We start from the raw sequence: 16,016 nt of genomic DNA, 5'->3' as shown, positions 1-16,016 counted from the left end.
GATGCAGGTATCGGAGCACACGAAATGCTCACGCCCACCGTTGCCAACCGTCTCAGCTTCCTATATGCAATTGGCAATACACCTGCCACGAGTCTCACGCGCAGCGTCCCCATTGGCAAGGACGTCGACGTTCTGAGTCTGGGGTGTGGCGATGTGCGAAATATTCTCTTCACTTCATACGTGGAAAGAGGACTAGGTAATGCATGGAATTTTGCTCGACTTGTGGCCTGGCCGAGACTAATACGAGGTAGCCAAGAGAAAGATTGACGTGACCTGCTGCGACTATGATGACAGAGTCATTGGTGAGTGGTCTCCATTGTTGCCGGTGTTTGGCATACGACATGGGCGTGGCTGACGTGAACTTGAAAAATAAAAAATTAAGCGCGGAATATCTTCTTCTTGACGCTGCTGCTGGATGACCCCGGGCATGTTTCGCCGAGCTGCCTCTGGGATATATACTACCACCTCTATGTGGATGCTGCTGCTGTGGAACAAGTCCTGAAGCATGTGAAGAAGCTGCTGCCCCTTCTCGAGACTCTTGAGGCCTGGAAACGCGGGCCGTACGCCAAGGTCATCAGAGTCGCTGACCAGGACACTCTTGATGATGTTCGAGCCATGTGCCGCAGAATTAGTGATGGCGCGGAGCAGCGAGACACTGCTTCGTACGCTAGGACGTTTAAGAAGAATTTGAAAAAGACTTCCGAGGCGCTAGAGGCCTTTTCTGGAAAAGACGGTGTCAATATGACTGGCATGAGGTCTGCGGCTCCGCTCTCGCTGAATTCGCACAATGATATGATCAAGGCGTTTCAGACGTATTCTACCCACGGGACGGTGACGCCTCATGATCCAGGAAACACGGTGCCGAATCCAATGTTTGCGAGTCTGGTCTCCGAGACGAACGTCTTTCATTACGGAAGCGATCCCACTCTTGGGTATCATTTGGCTGTTGCGTTTGCACCGCTGTCTGAGAATTCGCCTCTTAAAATGCATGATGAAAAGACGGAGTTTCAGACGGCAGAGGCCGCAAGAACCCAGTTTACCGAATGGATTACCGCTTTCAGGGAGCTTGCGTCTCGAGGGATGATGGTGCGGTTCATGGTCGCCGACGTATTTGCTTGCTGCCATACATTGCAGCACTCAGCGAGCACCGGCAAGCCATCTGGGAATTGGTACCGAAGACAGTGGGATTTGAAACCCTTGAGGCTGGATGGCGATGAGTACGGACCGGCCGGAAATGCACCCACTGCGTTTGACGTTGTCGACAGCTCCAATCTTTCCGATCATGTTGGCGCCTTGAACATCATCGTTGCGGCTTCGTCGCTGCTGAAGACTGAGCCGTGGGCTACACTGTACACTGAGACTCTCCTCAAACAAGAAAAATTGCAGCAAGAAGCGTTTGAAAAGCTGCTCTGCGGCAACATTGTCACGGTGTTGCTTCTCCTCGGTATCAGTCCCGTGCAGTACTGGACGAATGCCAAGTGCGAGTCTCACGTGGATGAGGTCTTTCTTACCATGCTTGTGGGCGCAATGAACGCTCCGCAAACCCAGATCCATAGCCGTATGGCGTGGAAGCGAGATGACCAGCTGTCTGGGACGCTGGGGGCCCGAGGAAAGCTACACATTGATTCCTCTGCCCTCGTTCGCATCTTGTTTGACATCTACATGCGCATGTTCTCGGGGGAGAACTTCAAAATCTCTATCAATGCGGCATTGGATAGATCTTCGGCTTACACCCATTTTCATCGGGGAAGCTACGCCTCGTTTCTGAAGGTGGTCAAGCACCGGGTCAGAACAGATTGGCCTGCTGTCTGTTCACAGCTCTTTGACAAGATATCTCAGGATCGAACTCTAGCCCTGTCGACGAACCAGCTTCAGGAGCTTGGAATCCAGATGCATTTGCAAGACGTGAGCACCGAGTCGTGGCTCCTTCGCGAGAGCGACAACTTGTCCACCGGCGGGCGGTTCCGTATGTGGAAGAACATCCCTCTCGCTGTGGCCGTTACTGTTATTGTTCCCCGTTCTGCTGTTGAGCGGCTTTACGCAGGGGAAAACCGAGAAAAGTCTTCTCCAACCTTTGTTGGCTCGCTTCGCGCGGGTCCGAGCTCGCCAAACCAGTGGCAGAACATGTACAGCGATGTTCATATTGTCTTTGGAAAGGTCAAGAACTCCCCCAAGGACGAAAACACGCCCATTATCGTCGAGCAGGATGACCAAGGATGGAGCGGCAGCTCAGCCTTGATTGCATCCTTTGTTGTGCCCACGGCTGCGCTGCAAGTTGATCCTGTAGACGCACGAGTTGCGATTTGCATACCGCCATCGACGCAAGCTGCATTTCTGTATATGGGAATCCTGGGGATGGAAATGACAGTTTTTGAAACAAAGCTGTCGGCAGCCTCAAGTGTCTTTGTCACCAAATTCATGCCAGGTCTCACGGGACACAAAAATGTGTGCAGCAGGGTTAACAACTTCACTGATGTTGTGGATGATGCTGGAAACGGTACGAGTAACAAGATTATGGCAGAGGTCCCTGCTTCGGAATCCGCGATTACGACAATCACCGGGCATGTTGACATTCTCACGGACAAGGGCAAAAAGATGCTACAGGACAAGATCCCGATTGAACTTCAACAGCGCGACGCGTTTGTCATTGATGTCATCTTTGGGAATAACGCCCTGGTATGTCCGCTACGGTTCCCAATACCGGTCTCACAGACAGGCAGCCGATTACGAGTCGCAAGAAAGTCAGGCTACGTTGAGGTTGTCGCCCCAGTGGCCAGTTCAAAGGACTCGGACGTTCTTTCGGATTTCATTTATCCCACGAGATTGGACGGAAAGGGCTTCCCGGCTGCTCTTAATGCTTCACATATGAATTTGGACGCACTCCCTGTTCTGGATCTAGAAAAGAAAGACCAGATGCAGTGGCTCGTGACATTGGCATCATTGGAGTTTTCTCCCCGGGAGAAGAGCATGAGAGACGAGGCCGATAAAAAGAGCGGGATATCCGAAAACCTGCGAGTCAACTTTAAAGAATCCTTGCTTACCATGTTCATGTTGACGTCCGGACTACAAGGAGGGCAGACTGGCATGTTCGCCATCAATCATCCTGAAAAGGGGGGTATTCACATGCTGATATTCGTCTCGGCGTTGAAGCTCGACGCAGACTGTTCTTCCGTAGTGTTGGATGCAGCAGTGGTACCCATGACTAACCAGCTCGTCGCTTCTGGCAGCATGGATCCATTCTTGGTTCTCATACGAACACTGGAATGCTGCAGTATCAACGTCAATGATGCAGAACTTATTCTGTGGAAACGAGTGTTGCCAGCGTTGGCAGAACGTTGTCGTACATGGAGCCATCGTTCTGACTGCGAGTATAAACGAAAGGGGGCAACAGTTCCCCTGAGCCTGGTGCAAGGAGAAAAGTTTCTGTGTTCTTGTGGAAACGGAAAGTTGCCCGAGAACTTTGTTTCAGTACCAGAATGGGAAACGGCAGCTCCAAACGCTGTTCGTATCGCCATCAGCCCGACATTTTCGGTGCCTCTTGTGGAGGATGTCGTTGACCCTGGGGACATGGCCAAGGGGAAAGAGCAGTTGGCGGCAGGCGATAGATGTCGAAGCTGTGGATCAGCGGCCGCTAAAGATGGAGGTTCATTGAAGAAATGCATGAGGTGCCAAGCGGTCAAGTATTGTTCGACGGAATGTCAGAAGAAAGACTGGAAGAAGCATCGTATGGAGTGCTCGGAATCTTGATGGATGATGGTTGGGGAGCCGAAACAAGCAAGACGGGGAATAGACGGTTTAAGGATGATAGACATTAAGAAAAGCGGCCTGCTAGTAAATTGAAAGCGATTTATTTTAATAATACTACCCAGATATTTATGTGGATGTCATGGCGATGTATTATTTCTACTTCACAAGCCCGCGCTGCTGGGCCTGGAGGCAGAACCAGGCAGATGAAAATGGAAAGAGTAACCATGTAACCGTTGCCACCCCACCATCGCTCCTGCCTGGCAACAGGGCACCAGATGATGCACTGTTAGCCTGTGCTGCGTTGGCTCACACCGCCTTTAGCCTCGAGGCAGAAAAAAGTGACCCCAATCCAGCCCACCACGACTTCGTGCGGGTCGCCGCTGTCCAGCTTGCGAAATCACCATTCAGCGACCGACACTCCTTCCACGACATAAAGCACCTCCCGGCGAGCTCGCAAGCATCATCATGTCGGCCGCGCAGCTTCTCAACCCCAAGGCCGAGTCCCGAGTACGTTCTCTTTTCGTCAAAATTTCCTGAACAGCGATGTGTCGTGTGCATGCTAACTTGTCTGTTAGAGGAGGGGTGAAGCTCTGAAGGTCAACATCAATGCTGGTATTGGCCTGCAGGAGGTCCTTAGGTCCAACCTTGGCCCTCTTGGTACAATTAAGATGTGAGTCTATGGCATCGAAAACTAATCTTCTGGCAGTGTGGCTGACCTCTTTTTCACAGGCTGGTTGACGGCGCTGGACAGGTGCGGACCCTGCGATTGCTGCCCCTCAGGGGAACACGATGAAGCTGATATTATTTCGCCCTCAGATCAAACTGACCAAGGATGGAAACGTTCTCTTGAGAGAAATGCAAATCCAAAATCCAACCGCCGTCATGATTGCCCGAGCCGCGACCGCCCAGGACGATATTTGCGGAGATGGTACCACTTCGGTTGTGCTGTTGGTTGGTGAGCTCTTGAAGCAGGCGGACAGATACATCTCAGAAGGGCTGCACCCTCGTGTCATCTGTGATGGCTTCGAAATTGCCAAGGCCGAGGCCCTCAAGGTTTGACTTATTGTTCCCAGTCTTTGTAGAACGATGCGTGTCGGGCTCTAACTCTAGTTGTCTAGTTCCTCGATGACTTCAAGCTACCCAAAGAGGTCGACCGAGAACTACTCCTAAACGTGGCGCGCACATCTCTCGCCACCAAGCTCAACTCTACGCTTGCGAAGAAGCTCACGCCCGCTATAGTCGACGCTGTTCTCGCAATTTACCAAGAACCTGCCAAGCCCGATTTGCACATGGTTGAAATCATGAAGATGCAGCATCGTACGGCTGCCGACACCCAGCTTATTCGTGGCCTTGCTCTGGATCACGGTGCTCGTCACCCAGATATGCCCAAGAGACTGGAGAACTGCTACATCTTGACCATGAATGTCAGCTTGGAATACGAGAAGACTGAAATTAACTCTGGCTTCTTTTACTCTAGCGCTGACCAACGCGACAAGCTTGTGGAGAGTGAGCGCCGATTCATCGATGCCAAGTTGAAGAAGATTGTGGATCTGAAGAAGGAACTTTGTGGAACAGACGGCAAGAAGAACTTTGTCATTATTAATCAAAAGGGAATCGATCCACTGTCCCTGGATGTGCTGGCCAAGAACGGCATCCTCGCGCTTCGACGTGCTAAGCGAAGAAACATGGAGCGTCTGCAGTTGATTTGTGGCGGCGTGGCTCAGAACAGCGTTGACGACCTGTCTGCTGATGTTCTTGGATGGGCTGGCCTTGTCTATGAACAGACTCTGGGTGAGGAGAAGTACACCTTCGTTGAGGAGGTGAAAGACCCCAAGTCTGTGACTCTCATGATCAAGGGGCCTAACCAGCACACCATCGCTCAAGTGACCGATGCTGTCAGAGACGGATTAAGAAGTGTCTATAACATGATTGTTGACAAGAGCGTTGTTCCTGGTGCGGGGGCGTTCCAACTAGCCTGCGCTCTTCACTTGAAGAGTGATGCTTTTTCCAAAACAGTCAAGGGAAAAGCCAAGTCTGGCGTTCAGGCCTTTGCCGACGCTCTGCTTATTATCCCCAAGACTCTGGCTGCCAACGCGGGCCATGACGTTCAGGATGCTTGTAAGTAGCATATGACTCAGACGAGCTCTTTTCAGTGTGCTAACACCTAAGCTACAGTGGCTGCTATGGAGGACGAATTCAATGACGGGGACGTTGTTGGACTGAACTTGGAGAGCGGAGAACCTATGAGCCCCGAGTTGGAGGGTGTCTTTGACTCGTTCCGGGTACTGAGGAACTGCATTGCTTCCAGCTCTAGCATTGCATCCAACCTCTTGCTTTGTGATGAGTTGTTGAAGGCTCGGCAAATGGGTAGAGCTGCAGGTCCTGGCCCTGGAATGGATGGCCCTGATGACCACATGTAAATGTTAATACCACTAGATGGCACGGTAGAATAAAAAATCTATGGGACAGTATACACGATTTATCTGACTCTGAACAAGTCTTTGTTCATATCCAGTGAGCACGACATTGCGCTCATGGGGTATTTCTGTGGCATGTCAAGTCAGTCGAGGGTTGGAGTCACAGTGGCGGGACCACTTGCCCGCAGTCATGCCAAATAGCCCCGCGTCGACTAGCTTCCTTTTCAATGTTTGTCCAAAAAATTCTTGACCCCACCATCGATATCAGCTTCTCGCAGAGTCCTTGCGAAACACGCAAGACTTTGCAACAATGACTTCATACGATTCTGATTCTTCAGATGGAGGGGAGTTTACAGAGACTAATGTTCTCTTGGGATATGCCTCTAAAGATTCGCAAGATGAGACTATCAGCAAATTAGGCGGCATACCTGTAAGTGCTTCTGCTATAATATAAGACTTTGCGCCCTGCCTTGAGATGAATCATGATCGACTGACATTTGGATAAGGAATGGTTGGAAGCCGACAAGCCACCCTCGGCAGCTCTTGCGCGGTGCAAAGTGTGCAAAGACCTTATGGTTCTCATTCTTCAATTGAACGCCGAATTACCAGAGAGATTTCCTGGCCACGACCGACGACTATACGTGTTTGCTTGCAAGCGAGAATCCTGCCGTCGCAAGCAGGGAAGCATTCGAGCTTTGCGAGGGGTGCGAATTTGGGGAGACGAGACCCCAGCAGCTTCGGCGGCGAAGGCAGAAGAAGAGCCAAAGAAGCAAGAGACAAGACCTAATAACGACGGCCTCGCCTTGGGTGACGCTTTGTTTGGAGGCAAGGGTATTGGTGGTGGATCAGGAGCCAACCCGTTTTCCAGCAACGCGAACCCGTTCAGCACCTCGAGCAGCGCCGGGAGCTCTGGCAACCCATTCAGCTCCGGACAGCAGAAAAAAGATACCCCCAAGGAGGCAGAGAAAGATGCCAAACCTGCCACACTCAGCAAGAGCTTTGCTGAAACATTATCGCTGGGCACAACACCCGCCGGTCCGCCGCCTCCTCCAGAGCCGTGGCCAGAGACTTCGGCCCAGCCCAAGCCATATCCAACGCTATATCTAGCAGAAGCCGACTACGAAACTCTCGAGCCGACATCAACCAAGATCCCCGACAATGCCCGCATAGAGGAGGCAGATGCGCCGGAGACGGTCTCCGTTTTGGACCGCGAGGCGTTCGAGTCGTCCATGGACGCTGCGTTTCAAAAATTTGCGGATCGTCTTGCCCAGAACCCAGACCAGGTCATCCGCTACGAGTTTGCAGGGACGCCCCTCCTTTACTCAAGGACAGATGCTGTGGGAGAGAAGCTATCCAAGGGCTCGATCCCTGGATGCCCAAACTGCGGCGGCAAGAGGACGTTTGAGGTGCAGCTGACGCCGAATGCCATCGCGGAGCTGGAAGCGGATGACCTGAGCCTGGAAGGAATGGAGTGGGGGACTATTATTGTTGGCGTTTGTGAGCGGGACTGTGTGCCTGGGCATGTAGGCAAGGACGAGGCTGGATATCTGGAGGAATGGGCTGGGGTGCAATGGGAGGAGCTTACCAAGCAAAAGTAGCCTGAATACAGTACGACTTGAATAGACAGGATGCGAACTGCCATATGGTGAGCTGTGGGTAGAGCTCGGCGAGTCACGAATATCTCAGGCAGGTGGTTTCATAGATCTGCGTTATATGCTAACTCCGATCTCAATACCGCTATCTCAATGACATGTCCGATGTAACGCCTGGATTGAAAATTTTCCCTTCTTTTTGGTTTCTATCCACCCCACCGTAACCCTCATGGTCTTAAGGGAACCCCCATCGTGTGGCCCATCATGCTTGCATCATGTCCCGTAACGTTTTCGACTCTCTTGCGTCGTTCACCCTGGGGCTTCGATACCGCCCCCCCGCCCCCCTTGATGACATAGCTTACACAGTCTCCTCCCATGATCGCCGGATTACCCTTGCGAACTGCTCCACGTTCACATCTTCCCGAATCTCGGCCTTCTTAGCTTCGTTATCCGGATTAGAAGGAATCTTGATGCTGCCCTCGCCGTCGACTGTCCATCCGCAGACATCGGTGACGAACTTGCGGGTAGCGTCCTCGCTGAGCCCGAGCCAGGATTCAAGGTGGGCGAGCTTAAGCTCACGGAAAGCTTGGGAAACCAGCTGGGCGATACGGAGTCGGATCATGTCCTCGAAGCCGGAAATATCGGCGATCAGGTCAGCGCACAGGTCGTCACCGTCGACGGAGGCCCAGAACTGGGCATACTGAGCACCCTCGAGTTGCGAGTTCAATGATCGGAGCTTGGTCAGGGCCTCGTGGAGTTCGCCGGTCGCGGCCGCTGAAGGATTGATCAGGTGGAGGGCAAGAGAGAACTGCGCGGAGGGAAAGAGGGTCATGGCCTTGACGAGAATGTTGGTGACGATCTCATCCTTCAATCGGTCAGGGTTGAGCTGGTACCTAGGTAGGTGGGCAAGATCAGCATTAGCTGGTACTCCTCGCGAGAAAAAGGCATGTTGAGGTTCGCAGAGCACATGGTTTGCAGGCAGTTGTCAGAGCTAATATGCTGACTTCATGTGCATGAGATTAATCGCTCTCGTCGCTGTCAGGTAATAGGAAACGTTGACAAATAGTCATCATTAAACTGCCACAGGACCCAAAAAAAAAAAAAAAAAAGCTATGAAAATCGCAAAATAGTCCCGGTCGTGTTGGTATTGAGGGGAGAATTTTCGACTCACAGCTTGAGCAAGGTTCGGTTGGCATTGGAGTCGCAAAACTTCTGTTCACATTGTTCTTGCAGATATGTCTCGAGAGAACCGACGGCCTCAGGGTTGTAGCGCTCGAGGCCGTTGATAATGTTGGTAATGTAATCAGGCCTCTCAGGCGGGTCTTCGCCGTTCATTTTGCCGGTATTGATGCGGATGTTGGTATTTGAGGGGGTTGATGTCGTGGAGAGGTTCGTGATGGTGGGGCAGAGGGAAGTTTTCGACGGGTTGTGTGAGGGTGGTCGGTTGTGGGCGTCAAAGGGGCTTAGTGTATGGAGATGGGGCTTGTGTGCCGCTACAACAACTTGGAGCACCTGCTCGGTATGACCTTGGCGATGCCGTCACGTGGTCTCGCGACTGGAACGTCATAGAGTATGCAGGCCGACACGCGTTCACGATCATGACCCTGGCAACACTGCAATTTTTTCTTTGACTTGTGAAGGAACTTGACGAGATGGATATGGGATGATGATGTAGTACGCTATTTCTGCGCTGACTATGGCTTTCAACTCGCTGGGCGCGCTCCTCCCCTCTTCAAGCTGAAACTAACAAGTCGTCTATAGATATCTGTGGCCAGACAATCTAGAACAATGTCTAGTCCGTCCAAAAAGAGGAAGCTGAATACCGGCGGAAAGCAACATGGACCATCGACAAGAGGTTTAGAGTTCTTTTTTGCCAAGCAAAGACAGAGCAGCGTAGCCACTTCCTCAGCAGATGCCGCTGACGTGCCTGACTTGGCATCTACGGAACTAACAGATGAAGAATTGGCCCGTAAGCTTCAAGATGAATGGAATAAAGAAGTAGCAGATGAGAGTAAAAATGAAACCGAGAATACTCGAAGCACTTCACCGGCTTCGAATCTGGCAATCGATGAACCTTCGCCGGCTGCCCAACCCGAGTTAGAGCCTCGTGTGACAAAAGAGGCCGAATTGCCTGCTTCAAAGGAGGATACTCTTACGTTGCAATCTACAGGAATGGCCGAGGATGCTATTACTACCAACATCCCTCTTGATGAGCCCCCTTTAATATTTCAGCCATCAAAGTATCTCGACTTGTTGAGGGAGCACTGGGCAGCTGAAGGTGGAAACGCCTCCTATTCTTTGCTCACCAGATGTTTCGTCCTCGTCAGCAGCACGGCGAGCCGCATTAAAATAGTTGATACGCTTGTCAATTGCCTTCGACTGCTAATTGAAGGAGACCCTTCAAGTCTCCTGCCAGCCGTAAGTTGCTCTACTCCCATGTGATTTCAAGCATCCACTCAACAAGCGATAGGTATGGTTGGCGACGAATTCTATATCGCCAGCATATATATCCCTGGAACTGGGACTGGGGGGTTCTGCAATATCTAAGGCTCTAAAGCAAGTGTGCGGCTTGGACAATAGATCACTCAAGGCAATCTATGACAAATACGGTGATGCCGGCGATGTAGCCTTTGAGGCTAAAAAGAAGCAGAGCTTCACACTGAGAAAGCCAAAGCCACTTACGATCAAATGCGTTTATCAGGACCTTGTTAAAATTGCTAGCTCTCAAGGACAGGGAAGCGCACAGGCGAAACAGCGCATTGTGGATAGACTATTGCAAGATGCGAGGGGTGGAGAGGAGAGTCGCTTCATTGTGCGGACGCTCTGCCAGCATGTAAGTCATTGCGATGTTTTGTCAGCGAAGCCAAAACCTTGCTAATGCTGCTAGTAGCTAAGAATTGGCGCCGTGAAAACCACCATGCTCATTGCTCTGTCAAGAGCCTTTCTGCTATCTCGGCCTCCTGGTGCAGACTACTCTTCTCTGTCTATCACTGAACTTTCCAAGCTGAAGAAAGAAGAGCTGGCCGAGATTTGGGGGAAAGCCGAGGAAACTGTCAAAGCCTGCTTTGCACGACGGCCCAACTACAACGATTTGATCCCAGTTCTTCTGGAAATTGGAATATCAGACGAGTTGTTGATTAGATGCGGACTAGCTCTGCACATTCCGCTTCGACCCATGTTGGGCAGCATTACCAGAGACTTGTCAGAAATGTTGACGAAACTTCAAGGAAGAGATTTTGCCTGTGAATACAAGTACGATGGCCAAAGGGCCCAGGTGCATTGCGACGATGGAGGAAAGGTGTCAATCTTTTCACGACACCTAGAACTTATGACGGACAAATATCCCGATCTTGTAGAATTGGTTCCTAGGATCCGTGGAGAGGGTGTCAGTAGCTTTATCATGGAGGGCGAGGTGGTCGCAGTGGATCGAGAAACTGGCGAGCTCAAGAACTTTCAGACCTTGACCAACCGGGCGAGAAAGGATGTGGAAATCGGCAGCATCAAGATTGATGTTTGTCTGTTTGCCTTTGATTTGATGTTCCTGAACGGGCAGCCGTTGCTGGACCGTCCATTTAGGGAACGACGAGAGTTGCTTCGATCGCTGTTCACCGAGGTGCCGCACAATTTCACCTGGGTGAAAAGCCTCGATGCGACGTCCAGTGACTCCGAAACGGTGCTCGAATTCTTCAAGTCGGCCACGGAGAGCAAATGCGAAGGAATCATGGTCAAAATTCTTGACAACCTGGTTGATATTCCATACTTGGGCGACCAAGAGGGGCCGGCTGCCGAGGAAACAGAGAAGCTTTCGACACCAAAGTCAAAATCCAAAGCAAAAAAGAAAGGAAATGGCGCAACAGCAGCGGGGGAGGGAGACAAGAAGAAGACGGGCTCTCGACGAAAGCCCCTCCTCGCGACATACGAACCCGACAAGCGGCTCGACTCATGGCTCAAAGTGAAGAAAGACTACAATTCCAGCTTTGATACCCTGGACTTGATTCCGATTGCAGGATGGCACGGACAAGGTCGAAAGGCAAAGTGGTGGTCGCCAGTTCTTCTTGCCGTTCGCAACGAAGAGACTGGCATGTTGGAAGCAGTGTGCAAATGCATGTCTGGCTTTACCGACACATTCTATAAGGCCATGAAGCAGTTCTACGACAACGGCGAAGAGAGTGGAGAGCGCAAGAATACACGATCGCAGATGCCAAGTTTCATCGAGTACTCTGGCCCCATGCCTGACGTCTGGTTTGAGCCTCAGGAGGTGTGGGAAATGGCCTTTGCAGATATTACCCTGAGTCCGACTTACACGGCGGCTATCGGCCTTGTCAGTGATGAACGAGGTTTAAGTTTGAGATTTCCGCGGTTCCTCAAGAAACGGGACGACAAGAGCCTGGAAGAAGCAAGCACGAATGAGTTCCTGGCCGGGCTGTGGAGGAAACAGGAGGCAAAGGCGGTCCCGCGAGAGGCACCAGACGGGAGAGGAGATGGAGAGCTAGAGCAGATGGAGGATGAATGAATCATGTGTCTACTTTGTGCAGCGCAAACAGAACAATTAAGCCGTTTATTTGGGGTATATCCTCATCTTGTGTTATACATGGTCGCCTAGCATTCGTTGGTATCATGTGTGCATTATATCCCTGCAACCTTTACTTTCCCGCGTTCAGCTTCTGTGCTATCAAACTGAAGACAGCGACAGATGCCATGAAGAGCACTGCGTTATAAAACTAAGGTTTGTTAGTTGGGTTCTTTTCTTTCGTCGTCATTCATGTGTGCACTCACAGCTTTGCGGGACACGTCTCTCTCCTCATCGTCCGTCCGGGACTCGATGAAGAGGCGCCTCAAATTGGGGAAATTTGCCTTTTGAATATTATTAGCGGTATACTTTGAAGACGGCGTTACTGAGAGACCGGACCATTTTGCGGCGGTTCGATGCTGAGCCCTATGTCGGGGTGATTCTTGGTGCTGGACTGCTCTGATGTCGATGATGGGTCAACCCAGGCGCCAATTGCACAACTGCAGACGCAAGATTGGGCACTGACTGTTGGTGGATCGAACCAGCATTCGAGTCTCCTTTTAGCGGGGCAAAGCCTACCATCAGCACCAGGCGCCAGGCGAAGGTCAACTGGAGGTACCCTGTACTGGGTGCAGCAACAACTGGGTGGAGACCAGGTGGAGCCTCGTACCCGTTAATTTTTAGGGGAAGCACGAAGCCAAGCCTACCGTGAAGTCGCCAGGCCTTGTCGACATCTGTTCAATGTTGACGCTTGTCCCCAGCTCCAGCGCCAGTCCGGACGCCAATGGCCAATGGGCGCAACAAGGTGCATGTGTTTCTGGCCCCAGTGCCTGGAGCTACAGAGTACATACATAACTTCCAAGTTGACTTGGTGCCGTAAACTTAATAACTAATGCCAGTGGATCACGGCTCACGGCTCACGCACCATCGTCCCCAACTCTGTCCTTGCACTGGCATCTTGAGTGCTGGCTGCACCAGACGACACCATAGCCAGTTGTCGGGCTTCTCAGATGCCTTGTTGATACAGAGAGACCCCGAGCCGTGAACCACAGGCCTGCCGCAGCTTCCTGGGCCAACGCACGACACGCCGTCGTCACTCGTACGGCCATACCACGACCGCTTCCATCTCTGCCCCTCCAACCTCTCCCGACCCCTCGACGGCATCGACCATGGCGGTGAATCGCATTCGCGGCGCATTCGCCGCTCCCAGAAAGGGCGAAACCTTTGAGCTCCGCGCTGGTCTGGTCTCCCAGTATGCCTATGAGCGGAAGGAGTCCATCCAAAAGACCATCATGGCCATGACCCTTGGCAAGGATGTGTCTGCCCTGTTTCCGGACGTCTTGAAGAACATTGCCACGGCCGACCTTGATCAGAAGAAGCTCGTCTATCTTTATCTCATGTATGTACACTATTGTTTTCCTGGCGCTGGGGTGGTCGAATGCGAATACGCCCCGTGGCCCAAAACATGTTGGGAGGGTCGACACCACAGGAGGCTGACCATAGCACAGGAATTACGCCAAGTCACATCCAGACCTATGCATTCTTGCTGTAAACACCTTTGTTCAAGATTCAGAAGATCCGAATCCTCTAATAAGAGCGCTCGCTATCCGAACCATGGGTTGCATTCGAGTTGATAAGATGGTAGACTACATGGAAGAACCGTTGCGGAAAACGTTACGAGACGAATCTCCATACGTGCGAAAGACAGCCGCCATCTGTGTCGCCAAGCTGTTCGACCTCAACCCTACCATGTGTATCGAGAACGGTTTCCTAGAGACTCTCCAAGAGATGATTGGTGACCCGAACCCCATGGTTGTCGCCAATTCCGTGCAAGCCTTGTCTGAAATCAGCGAGACCGCCCCCGAGACGAGAGCGCTGGTCGTGACCTCGGCAACTCTGAAGAAGCTTCTCATGGCGCTCAACGAATGTACAGAGTGGGGAAGAATCACCATCCTCACCACCCTGGCCGACTACCCAGCCTCAGACGTCAAGGAATCAGAACACATTTGTGAACGAGTAGTGCCGCAATTCCAGCACGTCAACCCTGCCGTTGTCTTGGCCGCTGTCAAGGTCGTTTTTATTCATATGAAGGCAGTCAATCCGGAGCTGGTTCGGTCCTTGCTCAAGAAGATGGGACCTCCCCTCGGTACGTGTTGCAATATTGACCTGGCTAGTACGTGGTTATATGGCCCACTAACCAAGATTTCTATAGTGACTTTGGTGGCCTCGGCTCCCGAGGTTCAATATGTCGCTTTACGAAACATTGATCTCCTACTTCAAGCCAAGCCCGATATCCTTAGCAAAGAGCTCCGGGTCTTCTTCTGCAAGTACAACGATCCGCCCTACGTTAAGCTCCAAAAGCTCGAGATTATGGTTCGGATAGCAAACGAGAAGAATTATGAACAGCTCCTGGCCGAACTGAAGGAATATGCTCTGGAAGTCGATATGGACTTTGTCCGCCGCGCTGTCAAGGCTATCGGGCAGGTTGCCATCAAGATTGAGGAGGCCAGCGCCAAGTGCGTGCAAGCCTTGGAAGACTTGCTGGCCACCAAGGTAAACTATGTGGTGCAAGAAGTAATCGTGGTCGTCAAGGACATTTTGCGGAAATATCCCGGCTACGAGGGTGTGATCCCCACGCTGTGTGAACATATCGACGAACTTGACGAGCCGGAGGCTCGAGGATCCCTTATTTGGATCGTTGGCGAGTATGCTGAGAAGATTAGCAACGCCGACCAGATTCTTGAGAGCTTCGTCGAGGGCTTTATGGAGGAGTTTACTCAAGTACGTTTATCTGCCGCTAGGAACCTGATTAGTTTTCGAAAGTCACGCTAACAACGAATTCAGACACAACTACAAATACTCACTGCAGTGGTGAAGCTCTTCCTGAAGAAGCCTAGCAACACTCAAGGACTTGTGCAGAAAGTTTTGCAGGCTGCTACTGCAGAGAACGATAACCCTGACATCCGAGATAGAGCCTATGTTTACTGGCGCCTGCTCTCTGGCGACCTGGACGTTGCAAAGGTACCTTCAGTCCCTGGTACAGTGCTAGTTTATTCGATTCAGCTGACACTTTTTACGTAGAACATTGTTCTCTCCCAGAAGCCTACCATTTCCACCACCATGACCACGCTGCCGCCGTCATTGCTGGAACAGCTGCTCTCAGAGCTGTCCACTTTGGCTTCGGTATACCACAAACCCCCAGAGTCATTTGTTGGCAAAGGACGATTCGGTGCCGACGAAATCCAGCGAGCCGCAATTCAAGAACAAAGACAAAATGCGGCTGACAATCCCATCGCGGCGTCTGTTGCCGCAGCAGCCGCCAACGGCGCTGGTCCTGGCGCTTCTTCTAACAACATTGAGAACTTGCTTGACATCGACTTTGATGGCGCGGCACCGGCATCCCACGAGCAGCAAAGCGCGTCAGCGACGCCCGACCGAGTGGCGAGCCCAGCCGGTGGTGCCGCATCTGGTGGCATGGCGGACATGATGAGCATGTTCGACGCTCCTCCAATAGGCGCAACCAACAATGGAGGTGCAGCAGGACCTAGCTCTGGTAGCGGCATCAACGACCTGATGGGCGGGTTTGACGGGCTAAGTTTTGGCGACAGCAACTCGAGCCAGCCTCTCCCCGCGGCGATGCAGCTGAACAATGCGCAGGGCGGCAGCAGCACTCAGACGCAACAAAAGGATAGCGATGATTTGTTGGGGCTGTTGTGAGGAGGGTAGTTGTAATAGTTTTATTTTTTACTC

General features: G+C 51.8%; 6 protein-coding genes across 6 annotated transcripts; 5 read left to right on the top strand and 1 right to left on the bottom strand.

Annotated features, from left to right (window-relative positions):
* Positions 1 to 24: 24 nt before the first annotated feature.
* On the top strand, positions 25 to 3,747 carry MAA_04570 (MYND finger; the record flags this gene model as incomplete). The annotated part of the gene is made up of 2 exons (XM_007822666.1): positions 25 to 196; positions 383 to 3,747. The coding sequence occupies 2 exons, from the start codon at positions 25 to 27 to the stop codon at positions 3,745 to 3,747; spliced, it is 3,537 nt and encodes a 1,178-aa protein (XP_007820857.1).
* Positions 3,748 to 4,212: 465 nt separating this feature from the next.
* On the top strand, positions 4,213 to 6,167 carry MAA_04571 (T-complex protein 1; the record flags this gene model as incomplete). Its single annotated transcript, XM_007822667.1, has 6 exons — positions 4,213 to 4,254; positions 4,323 to 4,417; positions 4,477 to 4,498; positions 4,564 to 4,800; positions 4,866 to 5,865; positions 5,923 to 6,167. 6 exons carry the CDS (start codon positions 4,213 to 4,215, stop codon positions 6,165 to 6,167), a joined length of 1,641 nt encoding a protein of 546 aa, XP_007820858.1.
* Positions 6,168 to 6,474: 307 nt separating this feature from the next.
* On the top strand, positions 6,475 to 7,762 carry MAA_04572 (PDCD2 domain protein; the record flags this gene model as incomplete). Its single annotated transcript, XM_007822668.1, has 2 exons — positions 6,475 to 6,594; positions 6,671 to 7,762. 2 exons carry the CDS (start codon positions 6,475 to 6,477, stop codon positions 7,760 to 7,762), a joined length of 1,212 nt encoding a protein of 403 aa, XP_007820859.1.
* A 352-nt stretch (positions 7,763 to 8,114) lies between these two features.
* Positions 8,115 to 9,091, bottom strand: MAA_04573 (Translation initiation factor 3, subunit 12, eukaryotic; the record flags this gene model as incomplete). The annotated part of the gene is made up of 2 exons (XM_007822669.1): positions 8,115 to 8,649; positions 8,928 to 9,091. 2 exons carry the CDS (start codon positions 9,089 to 9,091, stop codon positions 8,115 to 8,117), a joined length of 699 nt encoding a protein of 232 aa, XP_007820860.1.
* A 453-nt stretch (positions 9,092 to 9,544) lies between these two features.
* MAA_04574 (uncharacterized protein) lies at positions 9,545 to 12,269 on the top strand (the record flags this gene model as incomplete). Its single annotated transcript, XM_007822670.1, has 3 exons — positions 9,545 to 10,174; positions 10,227 to 10,589; positions 10,647 to 12,269. 3 exons carry the CDS (start codon positions 9,545 to 9,547, stop codon positions 12,267 to 12,269), a joined length of 2,616 nt encoding a protein of 871 aa, XP_007820861.1.
* A 1,166-nt stretch (positions 12,270 to 13,435) lies between these two features.
* On the top strand, positions 13,436 to 15,983 carry MAA_04575 (adaptor protein (AP-1) complex beta-adaptin large subunit; the record flags this gene model as incomplete). The annotated part of the gene is made up of 5 exons (XM_007822671.1): positions 13,436 to 13,665; positions 13,775 to 14,412; positions 14,479 to 15,047; positions 15,111 to 15,287; positions 15,348 to 15,983. The coding sequence occupies 5 exons, from the start codon at positions 13,436 to 13,438 to the stop codon at positions 15,981 to 15,983; spliced, it is 2,250 nt and encodes a 749-aa protein (XP_007820862.1).
* Between the last annotated feature and the right edge of the window lie 33 nt (positions 15,984 to 16,016).

Source organism: Metarhizium robertsii (genome assembly GCF_000187425.2).
Source record: "Metarhizium robertsii ARSEF 23 chromosome Unknown MAA_Scf_1, whole genome shotgun sequence".
In the NCBI taxonomy this organism is placed as follows: domain Eukaryota; kingdom Fungi; phylum Ascomycota; class Sordariomycetes; order Hypocreales; family Clavicipitaceae; genus Metarhizium; species Metarhizium robertsii.
Note: the sequence above shows the minus strand (reverse complement) of the source record. Positions and strands in the feature narration are given on the sequence as shown.